Source organism: Solea solea, chromosome 15, assembly GCF_958295425.1.
Source record: "Solea solea chromosome 15, fSolSol10.1, whole genome shotgun sequence".
Lineage (NCBI taxonomy): Eukaryota > Metazoa > Chordata > Actinopteri > Pleuronectiformes > Soleidae > Solea > Solea solea.
Window position 1 is genome coordinate 20,823,998 of NC_081148.1, and position 16,984 is coordinate 20,840,981.

Below are 16,984 nucleotides of genomic sequence, written 5' to 3' on the forward strand. Positions count from 1 at the left end.
TTGTATGAAGGGTTATCATTAATATACACTTTTATTCTATTGCTTGTCTCTCTTCTCTGCAGGTAATGTTGTCAATGGGACAATTGGAAAGCAGATGGTGGACATGCTGGTGGAATCATCAGGCAATGTTGAGATGATCCTCAGGTTTTTTGACATGTTCCTCAAGCTTACAGACTTCACCTCCTCACATGACTTCAGAGAGTACGACCCTGATCAGAAGGGCCAGATATCCAGGAAGGAGTTTCAGAAAGCCATGGAAAACTGCAAGCGTTTCTCCCTCACTGAGACCAATTTCCTCCTCTCATGCACAGATAAAAGTGAAATCGTAGATTACAAGGCCTTTGTGGATCGCTTCCATGAGCCGGCCAAAGACATCGGCTTCAGCATTGCTGTTCTCCTCACCAATTTATCCGAACACATGCCTAACGACTCAAGACTGCGGACTTTCTTGGAGCTAGCAGAGTGCGTCTTAACTTATTTTCAGCCTTACTTAGGACGCATTGAGATCCTGGGCAGCGGGAAACGAATTGAACGCGTCTACTTTGAGATCAGTGAATCCAACCGCACACAGTGGGAGAAGCCACAGGTGAAAGAGTCTAAGAGGCAGTTCATTTTTGAGGTCATCAATGAGGGTGGAGAGAAGGAGAAAATGGAGATGTTTGTCAATTTCTGTGAGGACACCATCTTTGAGATGCAACTTGCAGCGCAGATATCTGACACTGTGGGAGAGAGGTATGCTGGAAAAGAAGCAAACGAAAAGATCATGGTTGAAGATGAAAATGAAAAAAGGGGAATGTGTTTCATCTCTCAATGGTGGCTGCTGCTGACATGTCTTTTTTCTTTGAAAAACCTCAAGTCGTTAATGAGGATGACTCTGAAGGACATCCTTTTGTCAACTCTTTGCTTTGTAAGATCAATTTTGATGGCTCAGGTGCGGTGCATTTGTGTTGTATTTCGCACCATCGCATATGTTCTATATCTGGTCTTTGTCAATGGTGGTCTCATAGAAGGAGCCAAAGGCATGAGAATATCAGACTTGTTTGGCGGTATCCTTGAGCCAACTCTTGATGAGGTCATGGATGTGCCAAGTGGTGTGAATCGGCTGAGAAAGTACTCGGCCTGTTTCTCCTCCCAGGGAGAATTGAGGGAGATTGGGCAGGTGGCAGCTGTGACCTCCCAGAGGGAGGTGGATGTAATATCAGACATATTCGGCCTGAAAGTGAAGAAGGAGAGAGGTCAATACAGACTTATGACATCAGACCTCACTGCCAGTCTGAGTGACCTGTTCAACATAAGCTCCAGGCCAACTGTCTCTGCTGATTTTTCTCAAAAGCATCAGCGGACGGTATGAATTCAGTTATATCGTTTATATGAGATGATGTTTTTTCTTTGGCGTTCTATTTTATGGCACCACTTTACACTTAACGTAAAAACATAATATGTTTGTTAGTAAGTTTGCAATAGGGGGGTAAATTATGGTAAGACTATCTTATTTCTAATGAAATAACAGTGTGGTAATAAGGAGATAATATAAGTGATTATTTTAAATTCACCATTCTTTAGGTTCCCACTTAAAGCTATAAAATGATGATTAATATAGAAATAATGTGGCATTACCACAAATGACCCCTTTTTGACTTTTCATTTAAATTTTGCTTGAATTAGAAGCAGTTTAAGACCCACACTGCCACAGAGGACAATCAAGAAGATGAGAACATTTCTGAACTGGAGAACACAAAGTAAGTCTCTTGCTTGGTTTGAAAATATTTAACTTTACTCTATGTGAAGATTCACAGGTCAGATTTTATTTCAACTTTTAATTTAATCTGTTTGTGTTTGAACTCATAGCAGAGGGAATGAATCTGATAAGACAACCAGGAATGAGAAAGTTGAGGCAGGATGGAGAGTAAAGAGATCCTCTAATAAGTCAAAGGAAGCAGAGAGCCATCATTCTGATCTTAGGGAGATGATAAACACTTGCAACTTGAGCCTGCTGGTAATATTCAAAAACATACACATGCTCATGGTCTTGTGCAGCACACAAATATCAACACAAACTTTGATAACCTGACCTGAATATTTGCCTACACGAATATATATCATCATGTTTTTTTTTCCTTTTCTCAGAACTACTTTGCAAGGAATTTTTATAACATGCGTTTATTGGCTCTCTTTGTGGCATTTGCAATCAACTTCATCCTCCTCTTCTACAAGGTGAGAGTGTGCTTTTGAGAGAGAGACTCTAAATTACATTAAATGTGCTGTGGTTTAAATTTAAAGTTCTTAGTTGTAGTTTTTGGTCTGTAAACTTTTCCCCCTTGCAGAAACACTTACTGAAGCCACAGTGCGTAACTTTAAGTGTTTTCTTTATTGTTGGTATTGGGGACAAGTGTCTACCCCCATCAAAGTGCTGAACAACAAGGTTTTTGAGCAGCAGAATGAACCTTTCCTTTTTGTGGGCAGTCCTTTTTGGTTTTCGGTCATATACCAACGTGTTTGCAGTCATTCTGCTCTGCTTGCACATTGCTGTTGCCTTTGTTTGGCTTACAACAAAACAAATCACTTTCTGTGTACCAGCGTGGTAATGTCACTGGGTGACACAAGATTTAAACACAGCTATACTGAGAAATGTTTAATCAGCAATCTACATTAATTTAACAATGGTTTGAATGGAATTGAACAGTAATAATTACAGTATAAAAAATATCAGATCGTTGGTATTTTTGTATGCTGTAGTTTGGGAAATTGGTTGAATTTCTTTTGGTAGACCCTTGCTACCCTTTCTTCCAATCCTTTGTATCTTTCTCTGTCACAGCTGTCAGTTTTATATCCTCTGTTTTGCCTTAATTGTCTTTTCATCTCTGGCAGCTCCATCGTCACGAGTCCCCCTCCGACAAACAGTGCTTAACAAATTTATTGGACCACCTGTCATAAAAATTTGATTATTTATTTGGCATATAACATCATAACATTCAACCACTAAAACAAATGTTTCTGTTCAGGAATGAAAGTAAATAACTATAACTTTGACATCTTAATCAAGAAATAATAATGTGCTTTACTATTTTTTATAATCAACAATAATGATTATATTTTATCATTAAAAATATAATTTTAGTTGAAGCACGTCTACATAGTGGTGCACTAACCATTACAGAAACATAAAAAAATATACATTACATTGGTCTAATACATTTTTTAAGCACTGTATTTTACCTCAGTATTGCATCCCTCAGTTTGTTACCAAGCCTTTCCAACCTTCACTATCCCACTCATGTGCTCATTCCTGTCCACCCTCATCTCTCCCATTGCGAACCTTCAGCTTCTTCAGCTCCTCCTCCTCTAGCTTTGCTTCCGATCTCTTCGTTAACTACACTGACTCAAGTCTGTATAATCACAGCTGCTCCCACGAATGAACAGTGTTTCTATATTTATATTTGTCATTAATTGTATGCTGCATCTTTGAAGAGGTCACTTTGTCTTCTCAGGTAACATCGTTACCTGCATCACAAGAAGAGGATGGAGTGGTCACAGTTGTTTACAGCTCAGGAGAGGACCCCCCTGCTGCTGAATACAAAACAAAGGGCAGAGATTATTTTGTGCTGGAGGAGAGCAGTGGATACATGGAGCCATCTCTCTGCTTCTTAGCTGTCGCTCACACAATCATCTCCTTCTGTTGTATTATTGGTTATTACTGCCTAAAGGTATATTGGCTTCAAGAATAATCATGACTGAATTGTACTTTGTTTTTTGTTCATAACATATTGATTTACTTTAATAGCTTTGACTCATGAAACTAGATCTGATTTTGAGAGGAACATGGATGTGAGGCAGGTGATTATCCCAGTGGTTTTGAATGACAGGTACCTTTGGTGATTTTCAAACGTGAGAAGGAAGTGGCACGACGGCTGGAGTTTGATGGACTGTACGTGAGAAGACAGCCCCCCGAGGAGGATATCAAAGGGCAATGGGACCGACTGGTCATCAATACACCGTATGTTCATAGTCACATAATTTACTGGGCTGACGTCAAAGTGATATCCAATGAAAACATTTTAAAATCTAGGTCAAATTCTAGATTACATTTATGAACTTGCTGCTGGTACCTTTTCCATAGTAACACATTAATTCATTTATTGTAATATGGTTGTATCTTTTCAGATCATTTCCAAGTAATTACTGGGATAAATTTGTGAAAAGAAAGGTAAGGTCTTCAACAGTATACTGTACATTCTATTCTAACCGTGCTTGTGCCTGAACTGTATGTAATTGTATGCATATTTTACTCTGTGACGCTACATTAAGAAGCTATCTGAAATTTAATGAAGCGTTTAATGGCAAGTGTAATTATTCCCCTGTCAGGTGACAATAATGATTTTACTGTCTCCAGAGACAGTGCAACAATTTCAGCTTCCTTGTTCAGATTGTTCTCGTCTTATGAGGGGAGCCTGAGTCTTTAGCTCCTCTTCTTTCTTTCAAGAAATGTTTCACTGTTTTCTGTGGTGAGAATATTTAAATTGACTTAGAGGATTTTCAACCACATTTAATTAAAATGTAGGAGAACAAGTAATCAAAATCGTGAAGTGTGCAGATGTTTTCAGTGGAGCATACCCAGATTTGTGTATCAGAGTAGAATCTCATCAGCATTAGCTTCCTCTTTCAAATATTACAAAAAAATAGCCCTTGTTTCAAAACCTCATCCATAAAAAACAGAAACTTTGTAAATGGAAACCATCTGTTTCCAACAAAATTAAGATTGTACCTGTGGTCATATTCACCTGATTGTAAAAGGATTTTACATTTACTTAATATGGACAAAATGAGAGAGAGACACTTTTAGCAAACATGCCCTCTGTACTTTGAATAAAACACTTTTTATTTTCATTAACACATTAAAACACAAGTTGCGAATGTATCTCCACATAGCTAGAACTGGCATTCAGCAATCATTAGTGATGCTGCATTTTAAGCGTGTCGGGGACCAAGTCTATATAAAGTGACAAAAAAGAGACAGATTCCGCTGCACCGCCAAAAAAACACAGCAGGTGCTGGTGGGTCACAGAAACGAGCAAAAAAATAACAAAAATCCACCAGACTGCGACAAGACTTTATTCATGAGTAAAGAACGCGTTTCACGTGTGGCTTCCTGAGGCTTACTCAGGAGCTGAGTGCAGGATACGCATTGGTTACTCATGAATAAATCCAAGTTTAGTCATATTTCCATTGTTCCACTTTTCTATATAAAGTAAATCCAATGCTGCCATGTTGCATTTATTACCCCACACTGCTTGATTATAAGAGCATGCAGTAAAAGAAATGGTATAATCCCATCAAGTGCATCTACTGATCTACTTTGGAGTTTGGAGGCAGTGGAAATTACTTACCAAATGCTGAAGAGCCTCTCTTTGTAATAATTAAATGGGATTTACAATAAAATTAGACCTTTGTTGGCCTTTAATTTAGCTTATTAAATCCAGTGACACATTTCTTACTGTACCATAAGGAGAAACTCTGCATCTGTCTCATGATTTAATTAAATATTCAAGGCTCACTGTACATACATATACACTCCATAGTGTTATATGCTACACAACCACTCCGCGTTAGAAGTACTTTACTGTCAAGCACAATAGACTGCAGAGGAATTTAGCTGTTTAACTTGTGTTGTCCCTGTTCATATTTCTTTCAAAGAAATATGACACTGATGAAACAATGTTTTCTGTCACTGTTATTTAAACCTGTGTTTTTTTCTGTCAGATAATGGATAAGTATGGTAAGCTTTATGGCTGTGAGAAAATCAGTGAACTCCTGGGATTGGAACAGGCTGCTTTAGACTTCAGCTCTGAGAGAAATGAAAGGAAGTGGCTCAAGAGAGAGACTGCCTGGGGTACACTGTGAGTAGACGAAGAAGTCACACTTTTTGATACTCCTATTCTGAAAAAGGATCCACATGAAAGTGGCTATATTTCTGTCATTGATCTTTGCAAAACAATAGGTCTGTGCAGTTTCAGAGGCCATTGATTATTAAAAGGGATGGGATGTGTTTATGCTTTCCATACACAAGGGTATATTACACCAAAGAACAAAATCAGATAATCAGCAATAGTTTGTGTGATTTGTTTGTGTGATGAATAATGAATCATTCTGTCAAAATAAACACAAAATATCTGGCTGCTGATAAAGCACCTTCCAAGTTCAACACACTACAATATTGTAATATTTTATGGTGTGACTGATGATGTGTGATTGTGTGATATTTGAAGCACTGTATCAATATGGAAATAAACTGTGGTTTTCTGTTGAATTAAGCCTCCAACCACTAGTTGGCAGCAGGCTTTTGGCCCTACTCCTTGTTTTCATATCACTAGACAAAGTAAATGGTATAATTGTTTATATAACATGTAATATTGTTAATTTAACCATGATATTATACTATATATATATCTCAATGTATTGTCACCCTTGTTTCAGCATATGAGTGTTCTTACCAATATACAGCCCCAATTGCAATTATATGCAGAATCCTTATCTGCCGGAGAGTCACAAGTATGTTTACATACAGATTACCTGGTATTCAGTCAGGAACGCTCTTTATCACAATTAAACCAGTCGTTACAACAAACGGAAATGCAGTTGGGTGTGGCACTGCTGGCTCCACTCTGTGGATGTTGTCTGGATTGGCCCAGCTGCATGCTAAACAAACAAGGAGGACAAGAGCGAGCCCAAGCAAGACACTGGATAACAATTGAGCCTGTGTGGTGGCGGCATTGGTGCAGCAAGAAATGAGTGAAGGAGTGTTACTTAAATGCACCACCTTTGGTGTGAGAATGGCTGTGTTTGGTGCAGCTGAAGCCTGTGACATCTGTGTCCAGCATAAACTAACACACGGCTTCATTGTGTCGATAAAGTTGTCTTTTCTGTAATGCATTTTACTGCAGAGATAACTCCTAAGTGATGAGCTTCAACACATTGTTGAAATCGCTTGTTACCTTGAAATAACATTTCAGGCAATTGTGTGTTATTGGCATACACAATTATAAATCACCATTTCATTAATATTGTGTTTTTGTGTGTGTGTGTGTGTGTGTGTGTGTGTTACATGAGATGGGTGGAAAATAGGTGCTAGAACATCATGATGTACTTGAAAAAGAACAGGACATTCTTAAGTGAAATGACGGACCTCTTTAGAAACAACACTATACCAAGGGTCTGATTTTAGCCATGGGCACATTGACCTTATTTCCCCAGTTCTTACCATCATGTGTCTGTGATTATTCTACTTATTTCCAGATTTTCGTCCATTGACATGAAGTATCAAATCTGGAAACTTGGAGTTGTGTTCACTGACCACGTAAGTTTAGTCGCGTCTAACAGATCAAGGCTTTTGTGCAGATCATTTTTGTGTGACCTCATTTTCTTACAAAGCCGTGACATAGGGCGTTGTATCCTGCAATTAATTTCAACTGATAATTTGTGTGTGGAAGACATCTGATGTTTTATGACTTATTTTCTAATTTGTTTAATCCTTTGTTTATCTGTGCTAATTCTGTGCTGATATGATCACATGTGCTGCAGAGGTGACAGTGGTAATATCCTGTGATTGTTCCTTATCTAGAAAACACATATGTCTCCTTATCTACTGTATATTTTCTGTAATGTGTTAATGTGCTTGTGTGTGTGTGTGTGTGTGTGTGTGCGCGCGCTCACAGTCCTTCTTGTACTTGGCTTGGTACATGGCCATATCAGTTCTGGGTCATTATAACAGCTTCTTCTTTGCTGTTCACCTGTTGGACATCGCCATGGGCTTCAAGACGCTTCGTACCATCCTTTCCTCAGTCACGCACAATGGGAAACAGGTGCGTCCGTGTGTGTGTTTGTTTGGGGCTGAGGCAGTCTCTCTTTAATAGGTGCAGTTTGCATGCATACAGTGTTTACCTTACCATTTCCCATTTACTTTCCAAGGCAAAGACGCATGTTAAAGTCCATCTGCCTGTCTTTCAGTTGGTCCTGACTGTCGGCCTGTTGGCAGTTGTGGTGTATCTGTACACTGTTGTGGCCTTCAACTTCTTCAGGAAATTTTACAACAAAAGCGACGACAAAGACACTCAAGACATGAAGTGCAATGACATGCTTACTGTGAGTTGAAGTGCTCACACACACACACACACAGCCTGTTTGTCCACACATACCCCTCTATCTCTCCAATGTTGATCTTTCTAACACAAACACAGCCAGTCACCTCATTTTCTACCTGCTCTGATTGAGACGGGTCGTGGAGGATTTCCGCAGTGATCCTCGTTGTTGAAGTGAGCACAGCCTCGCTCTTCAGTCCTTCCATTGTTTTTCCATAAAGTGATGGATGCGTGGATAGGAAGAGGCCCTTCAACCCTCCCGCTCTTTGTTCATTCACAACATTAAAATCCTGCCACCTGCTCTATTCTAATGTGGACTTACCTGTAACTGCCACTCACATGAGCGGGACAATATCCAGTAGAATCATTTAAATAAAACTATACTATATATTACATTTAAAATCCTTCGTCACACTCACTGTGTTATTGTTTTACCTCGATAAAGTAGCACTTAAACAGTACAACTAGGGTGTGACATGATTAAATATTAATTCAAAGCAACTTTAACCATGTAAATGGAAATTTTTGCAGTCACTTTCAATTTTATTTTTTGGTTTATGTTTTTCTATCATCCAAGGTACAGCACAGTCCCTGCTAGAAAACTTGTTAATTCTTCTGGTGTCATGGTCTTACATAAACTCCCTTGGAGGGATATAATGTCTGAGATGGAGAATATTAATTCTTCCAATATTCTGTAAATTTTTTTAATAATACGGCCTGTTTGAAACTTTTTAATGCCTCCCAATAGAAATCAACACAGAGACAGGAATAAAAATGTATTTATAATTTATTTTTTGCTTCACTTGTAGTTTTATACTTTATATATCACTCATGTCCCTCTGAGATGTATTGATTCATTTTCCTTTCATCCTCAAGTGGTGATAAAATTAATAAATATGTGTAAAACTCTCTTCCAGTGTTACATGTTCCACATGTATGTGGGAGTTCGTGCGGGCGGAGGCATCGGTGATGAGATCGATGACCCCGCTGGAGATGAGTTTGAAGTGGAGCGTATTTTCTTTGACATCACCTTTTTCTTCTTTGTCATCATTATTCTTCTGGCCATCATTCAAGGTGCATCTCACACACACCCTGTATCTTATCCAGTTTCCCTCAATCCTGGTTCTGGGGACTGACTGCCCTGCATGTAAGAGATCTTTCCCTGCTCCAACACACCTGATTTAAATGAATGGCTCATTATCAGGCCGTTATCTGACCATTTGAATCAGGTGTGTTGGAACAAGAAAACATCTAAACCAGGATTGAGAAACCCTGATTTTAATGTACAGGTTAGAAGATTTTTTTTAACACACAACTACACTTATATCATCATTGCGTTGATGAATTGTAAATATTCTACTAGAAAATGGACAAAAGGAGCTGTTCAACTCATGCTGTTCATACACTTCATACACAGCCAAACATGCACCTGTACTCACATAATTGTGTCCCGTCATTCAGGCTTGATAATCGACGCCTTCGGGGAACTCCGTGACCAACAGGAACAGGTGAAGGAGGATATGGAGGTAAGACTTCACTCATGCACGCACATATACTGTCCAAACAGTTTGAGTTAATTGCGTTTGGTGCCAAAGATATTGTGCTTTTGTTAGATTTAGATAACTATCTGATTGCCTCATGCCCAGTACTAAAGAAAAAAGAAACTGGCTGTCACCTTCACTGCATGTCCCGCTCATATCTCAAGAAACAATTGTATCATTGGTCTTTGTGAGATACCAGTAATTCTTTCTGCTTGATAATTAGTGGTTATTTCTTCAAGTTCAATCTGAAAAAAATTTATCTTTTCCAATTTTAAAATGATTTTGTCAGTGCAATTAATGTACGCAAAATATATTAAAATAAATAAACATTATGTATATTGTTAATTATTTGGTAGATTTTTCAGTTGCCCTTGGAAACAAGACTCTTATGGTGTTTGCAAAATATGTTTATTTGGCACTACAGTAAATAAATGCTAGATGCAGTACAGTTAATAAATGCTAGATGCAGTAGAATGCAAATGGACTAGCGTTTCATCTTAAATACACTTCCACAGATTGCATTGTTTAGAGGTGGTGAACCAGATTTAATTAAAGCCTGTGGAGTTTATTGATCAAGGAGCTACACTCCATAGTTTATCCCTTAGTGTCTACAAAAGGTGTGAAGATAAATCTGATAAATCTGACTGTGCTGGCAGGATGACTAAGGTTGTGTGGTTCAGGCAAGCTCACAAGAAACGATAGTCATGGCACGTAGCGACAGGCAAACAAGTCCAAAGGTGCTAGAGCAGCAGGCAGGCAATCAAAAGCCAAACCACTGAGGAAACAGGCCAGCAATATCACAACATATATAAAAAATACTGGCTTTTCATTCCTTCTTGTTGATATACTCCTCAACTACACTCAGGCAATTAGCAGGTATGATTTAAGAAATGTTGTTACACACAGCAGGAGGAAAAAGGTCAGGACAAACAAACCACAGATTAAATGTATTATGTGGGAAAACAGAATACACTACTGTATGAAGCTCCATTATATTATTGTTATTATTTGCATAGTTAGTTCAAATCAAAAAATAGAGGGATTTTTTCAGGACATTTAAAATTTGAAATCCAGTTTGGGAATAAAGCACAGCTATGTTTATCCTCACACCATAATTTATAATGTCCTAAAATCCCTTCTGTATTGCTCGCTAATAATAGTCAAAACATAACTGAATAGCTACAGGAATAGCTAATAGGTACAGGAAGCATTTTAGGACATTATACATTTGAATTATAGAATGCAAATAAGGGACAGCTTCTTTAATCTCATATGCCATAAGGTCGTTTATTTGGATAACATTGCCTGCTTTAAAGTGTGTTTGCGAGACACAGAGATGGTGGCTTTAAATATTAATTCTAAATACATTTACAGTATACAGCAATCACACCCCGTGCTCATCTGTGCAGCATCTCATACAGTATGTTGGAAATGCAAAACTTTGAGTGGCTTAACTGCATCCTAATGAGATTGTCCCCAGTCTGTGTAGTCAATGCAGTTCTTACATTCATCAGTAGTTTTGTCATTTAATAACACCAAAGACAACTGCCCCTTGGTCAGCCAACCTTACAGACTATGAGTTCATACAATGTACTCACATAGCTGATTGCATCCTGTTAATCCAAACTATTTTGTTATAAAAGTATATATGGAGACCTCTGGTACTATTTTTCTGACCTATTTTGGTTTTAATTTAGTCAAAACCTTATCTTTCCCGCTATTTATGCATAAAAAATGCCTAGAGAATTTTTACACCTCGTTTTGACAGCAATGGCATAAAACACATATTGCATGAATCCAAAAGAAACAACACATTTCTGAGTTGGTTCCTCTCCGTGTCTTTACAAGCACAAAAACACTGGTGAAATCGTCTGTTTAGTGCTGTAAAATTGATGCACATTCTCGGCAAACATGTCCCTCTGTGTCTCATGAAAACCTGGCAGTAAGCGATTCTGGAGGTATCAAGATGCTGTTATTTGCAGTCTTTTTGCCTTATGTGGGCGTCTTTTGAATGTCTTTGTGAAAAGAGCCAAATTAAAAGGTGTCACATTGGTTGTGCGAGGAGACTAAATACCACTTTCGAGTCACAGGACAAGAAAACAAAAAAGCCTCTGGTCGTGAGCGTTGGATTTTTTTATTTAATTCTACAGATATACTCAGGGGAAAATAATGTTTATGTACTCCTGTTTCATGAATCATTACATGTCTTATGTGTCTTATGTCTCTCCTCCTGCAGACCAAATGTTTTATATGTGGAGTTGGAAGTGAATATTTTGATATGGTCCCTCATGGCTTTGAGACACACACTCTGCAGGAGCACAACTTGGCCAACTATCTGTGAGTGGATTTATTCTCAATACTTTAATGCCTTATGTTGCCTTTTAACAACCCAAGCATTTTGCAAATTCTAAAAATCAGAGCTTGTTATGTTAAAAAACTAACAGAAAAACAAACTGGCACTTTGTGTTACCTTTCACAGATACTGTGAAGCATGTTCCACCATCACTAAAGCTTGGGAAAGAAATGATAACTATAACCAAAAAATAACTAAAAATAATAACATTTTCACCCATTTGGCTGTTTAACAATACATATCTAAAATATAACAAACATCTTCATTTCAGTGAACCTGTAATAATGTGACTTACAATTCATGGGTCATAAGTTAAAGGTTTGCTTTCGTTCATGAAACCATGTTAACATTTGCTAAATGTCATTTTCTTTCATATTCACTTTCTTAAAATGATATTACTGTGAGGTTTGTAATGACAAAAAGCTTCACAGTTGAGCAGAAAAGCCGAAATGTTGGTGGTTTTGATGGAAAATATCAAAATACGATACAAAGACGAAAAGAAGAAAAATGCAAACTCTTGTGTTCTACCTTGTGTTCTGGAGACATAATAAAAATAGTTGTTGGTTTCGCCGAGATAATCCAAAACACACAGTTCTTCTGCTTACGTGGACCGTTAAAAACCATTATTTTAATGACGCTGCTGCACATTGTGATTTATTGTGCACCGTTGCCAAGTCAATAATTGCCAGTGGCAATAGCTTATTACAGTTTGGAACCCAGCAGACGCATTCATATCCCCTCACTGATGAACTGGAATTTTATTTCTCTATGGTGCTACCTGCTGGTTCGCTGGGTGGCTCATTCATCGTTCATTATTTTAATCAAATGAGTGATAAAGAGTAAACAATATTCCTCATTATTGTTGATTATAAAAAAAATTTAAGCATTAAATAAAGCGCATAATGTCATAATATCATGTTTATTAAACAATAATCTATTCCATCCCACATGATTAACAACTTAATTAAGTGCTGCATGACTGTTTGTCCCTCAGTATTGAATCCAAGTATTTTGCCTAGGTTTGTGGCTCCGTGAATTCATCCTCTCTGTTTTTACAGATTTTTTCTGATGTACCTCATTAACAAGGACGAAACTGAACACACGGGGCAGGTATAATAGTTATCTCTCCTGTTTTATTGCATGATCCAGTCAGAGTAGGAACAACGTGTGCAACAATTTCACTGTAATTTGCCAAATCTCACATTCCTGAATAAATCCCTCCACAGCAGTTCCCCCATGTCGCGGTGACCTATTTGTCACAGCTTTTGATTTGGGAATGACAATCCTGGAGTGTAACCTTTTTAGCCACGACAGTCTCTGCATTCACATTGTCCTTCAAAAGCCGTATCAGCCTTGGCACAGACATTTTTTGCTAATATCCATGCTAAAGATACCTCTCACAGTTACTCTTTTCACTCCTGCATTAAAACTATAAATTTAAAGAGGCTGCTCCATATTTTAGGTATTTTAATTCACCTGCCATCTAATCTAACATGACCTGTTGCACACAGAAAAGAGGAGAGTGCTTTAAATCAGCGAAAATCTAACGTTTTTATTACGTGCTGCTACTTGCTCCCCCATGATTTATATATTGTGGGCAAATCTGTGTTCACCAGAATAGAACCGTTGTTTTTTTGTTACCCAGCCCAGCACAGTATAATGTAAAAATAATAAATCCGGCCTCATTTTGATGCACCTTTGTGGCACAGCATGCAACTAAACAGAGTTTATAAAAGGAGGAAAATATTACATTTTTTTTTTCTAAATCATTTTGGATAATTGGTTGCCATTTCCAAATCAAATTGTGTTGGTTCCTGAGAGTCATTGCAAATGTGCTGTGTTAAATCTGTCAGCATGGTGTTTTTCATATTTGCAGTTTAATGAGGGAGCTGCGCTGTGAAATCTGGAAAATGTTTCTTCTCCCTCAGGCCAGACGAGCCTTAAAGGAAACTTAAAAATATGAATTCTCTGTGTTAACTGGCAAGACTGTTATTTTAACCTTCCAGCTCCGTCAAGGAATAAGTGAGTTAAAGATAAATTGCTACTTTGTTGACTTTGCCAGGAATCCTATGTGTGGAAAATGTACCAGGAGCGTTGCTGGGAATTCTTTCCTGTGGGAGATTGTTTCCGTAAGCAATATGAGGATCAACTATAGGCTGAAGAGAAACATGAGCGATCTAAAGCCTCCCTAGATAACGTCATCACGCAGGAGCCATCTTAACTGACACCCTTGCATTCACCAAATCCCTTGAATTTTGTGTCCTGCACTTGCATTGATTTTCACACTTGTGGCGAGGATACGTATTATTTGTGTGCACAATTTTCTCTAAATTACATTGATTAAATCATTTGCAAAAGTGAAGAGTGAGGGCCACTTGTTTATGTTCATATCCAAAGTGAATGTGCTGTTTTGTGTTTCCAGTTTTTTTCCAGCCTGCAACAAATGTATTTGGATTAATATGACGCCTGCACACATGATTATCTCAAGCAGTCAAGCTGGTGGTCCTAATTCAGTTCCACGGCACTTTGCCGGCTGGATGTGTCTCTGTAAAGCTCATGTTTTGTGAATGAGATGATTTGTCTTTCTAAACACAGCCTCCCATCCTTTTTGCCTGTGTGACATCCAGATAAACACTCTCCCTCTGGTATTTGTTCTTTTTACCCTCCTCTACTCTGTTTCTCCAGGCTCTGTCTTTGTGTCTGTTGTGCTCATCTCTGCAGGATACTCCTCCTGTTTTTTTCTGCTTGTCCTTGTGTGCTCCTCATCTCCTTATCTCTTCCCCCTTCTCGTTATTAGCTACTTTAGTATTACACGCTAGCAGGTATCCCACTGCTCAGGTGAAAAATATTGCCATGGACACCATCGATCTTAACGACATGACTGGCCGCTGTATCAGATGGCCGAGAAAGTCTGTGGAGAATCCCTGAGTATACGGTTACTTATTGACTAAAGGAGCATGCCAGGTTTATTTAAAGTGTTAAAACTGAGTGGGCACAGCGGTGTGACAAGTGTGGGTTTGCCACCAACAGATACTGTTCTCATTTTGCAAAGGTTGAACATTGAGCTCACTAAGTCTACTATTGATATGTATTAATTTCACCCTACTTATTTTATGAGGCAACATCAACATAAGTAGTTGGTAATGCTGTATTTAAATGAGGCCTGGTAGAATATACAATATAATAGCTTCTGTGAGATTTTTTGCCAGATTTTGTCTCTACTCTTCTCAGTGGTTTGACGCAGGTTTAGCTCTTGTCCACATGTCTATTTGCCGTTTCTCATGTTTTCTGTCCTCGGTTGGATCAGTTATGGGCAAACCACACCCCCCACTCTGCACTGACAAAGTAGCAAGAGGGGCTTATGAGTCTTAGTTTCCTAATAAATAATTAAGCTAGCTTATGCTGTTGCTCATTTTAGTAATTAATATTTAATGTTGAAGAGGAAGATTTGAAACAAGGTCTGCAAGTGCTTGAAAAATATTGATTAGTCAGGATCCGCCTGTTTCCTGTAGGTTGATTAGTGATCTCTAGAAGGTCAGTTTTCAATTTCGACATCAGATATTTGTCTGTGTAAGTTAATGAAAATTATTTTGTCAATTCATATATATTTAAAGGTATGTGTAAGATGTAGGTGTAATAAGTTTAATTTGGCAGAAGTGATGTTGAATTGAATGAGTTGTTCTCATTACTCTAAATGATTGAGCCCTTTATATTTACATCAGGAGCAGTAATGTTTCGAGGAAAGCGTGAGGTGAGAAATATTTATATTGCAGCATGCAACTTCACAAAATACCTTTACTGTACCTTTAATGCTTCCATACCTCCCTGAATGTAAACACCACAGCCTTGCTGAAGAGCCGTAAAAATCATTGCTGCTGTCAGCTCTTGAACGACCAGAGATGTATAGCAGCTGACCAATTGCCATATTATTAGCCTTCGTCCAGAGTTCGAAGACGAAGGAGAAACCGCTCATCAAAAGCCTATTACATCTGGAAATTTATTCCCCTCCTTTGTGTATAAAAATCAATCATAGCCCCATCACATCAAACCCACTGACATCTAAAACCTCCCCACAGGTCCCTCACGTCAAGGATCTGCTGGAAAGTCGGGGTACAATTCCAGGAATGTCCTTCCACCAGTTGATTAACTAAAACACCACATACTTTGAGCAGGTCACCTAACTCCACCAAAACACCCATGTAAAACGCACAAAATACGCACTGACTGTTCAGTGAATAATTGCCACATCCAGTGGATCAAAAGAAAGTGTGGATAAGATGGATGTTGGCTTGTGTTTGCCAAGCGTATCCCTCCAGTTTTCATGGGTTTTTCCGTCCTGTGGTCGTATTTAGTTTAGGCTGAAGAGCATAACTCAGTGGTGGAATTTACACAGACTGCTCCAGATGTGAACAACAGCACAGTAGCACTATGTGACATAGATCAGGTCTGTGTTATTAAAGGACTAATTCCACCTTGATCTGCAGATTTTCCCTTTAATGCAATGATTACTTCTGACCTCCATCACCATTGATATTCTTTAGATTGACTCTTGCCCTGCTCGATAATATCATCTCTTAGCCATCGATACTGATATGAATCGTGCACATGTAAGATTTCTGACTTTGTTTTTCCAATTGCACAAGGATCAAAAATCATGTTCACTGACAATTTTCGGGCCTGGCCAAAATATCACAAAGTAGAAAATATACAGCAGCTGCAGTCAGTGAGTGGATCTGTGGCAGTTTTTGTTTTTCTCATTTTTATGTATATGAGCAAAACCTGCAAAGGGGAATGCATGTTGTCTAACAGCCTGCTATTGATTTCCATGGTGATTTTGTCCCTACAGGATATTCAGACCTTTATAAAATTAGACATAAAAAGGAAGTCCCTTTGTCTGTCTGCAAAAAGCAAATACAAGATTTACTCAGGGGTTTTCACAAAGGAAAGCTGTTGCGATT

At 38.3% G+C, this 16,984-nt stretch overlaps 1 protein-coding gene across 1 annotated transcript in view; it reads left to right on the top strand.

Annotated features, from left to right (window-relative positions):
- LOC131473936 (ryanodine receptor 2-like) overlaps positions 1–14,552 on the top strand; it is a 66,497-nt gene extending 51,945 nt beyond the window's left edge. Inside the window, exons 89-104 of the mRNA XM_058651558.1 lie at positions 63–1,345; positions 1,666–1,739; positions 1,849–1,996; positions 2,128–2,214; positions 3,489–3,704; positions 3,864–3,994; positions 4,162–4,204; positions 5,758–5,894; positions 7,291–7,351; positions 7,710–7,856; positions 8,002–8,136; positions 9,050–9,206; positions 9,594–9,658; positions 11,910–12,010; positions 13,085–13,136; positions 14,089–14,552. Of these exons, the coding sequence (XP_058507541.1) occupies positions 63–1,345; positions 1,666–1,739; positions 1,849–1,996; positions 2,128–2,214; positions 3,489–3,704; positions 3,864–3,994; positions 4,162–4,204; positions 5,758–5,894; positions 7,291–7,351; positions 7,710–7,856; positions 8,002–8,136; positions 9,050–9,206; positions 9,594–9,658; positions 11,910–12,010; positions 13,085–13,136; positions 14,089–14,181 (2,930 nt within the window). The 3' untranslated portion in view covers positions 14,182–14,552. The remainder of the gene's footprint in view (positions 1–62; positions 1,346–1,665; positions 1,740–1,848; positions 1,997–2,127; positions 2,215–3,488; positions 3,705–3,863; positions 3,995–4,161; positions 4,205–5,757; positions 5,895–7,290; positions 7,352–7,709; positions 7,857–8,001; positions 8,137–9,049; positions 9,207–9,593; positions 9,659–11,909; positions 12,011–13,084; positions 13,137–14,088) is intronic.
- The last annotated feature ends 2,432 nt before the right edge of the window (positions 14,553–16,984 follow it).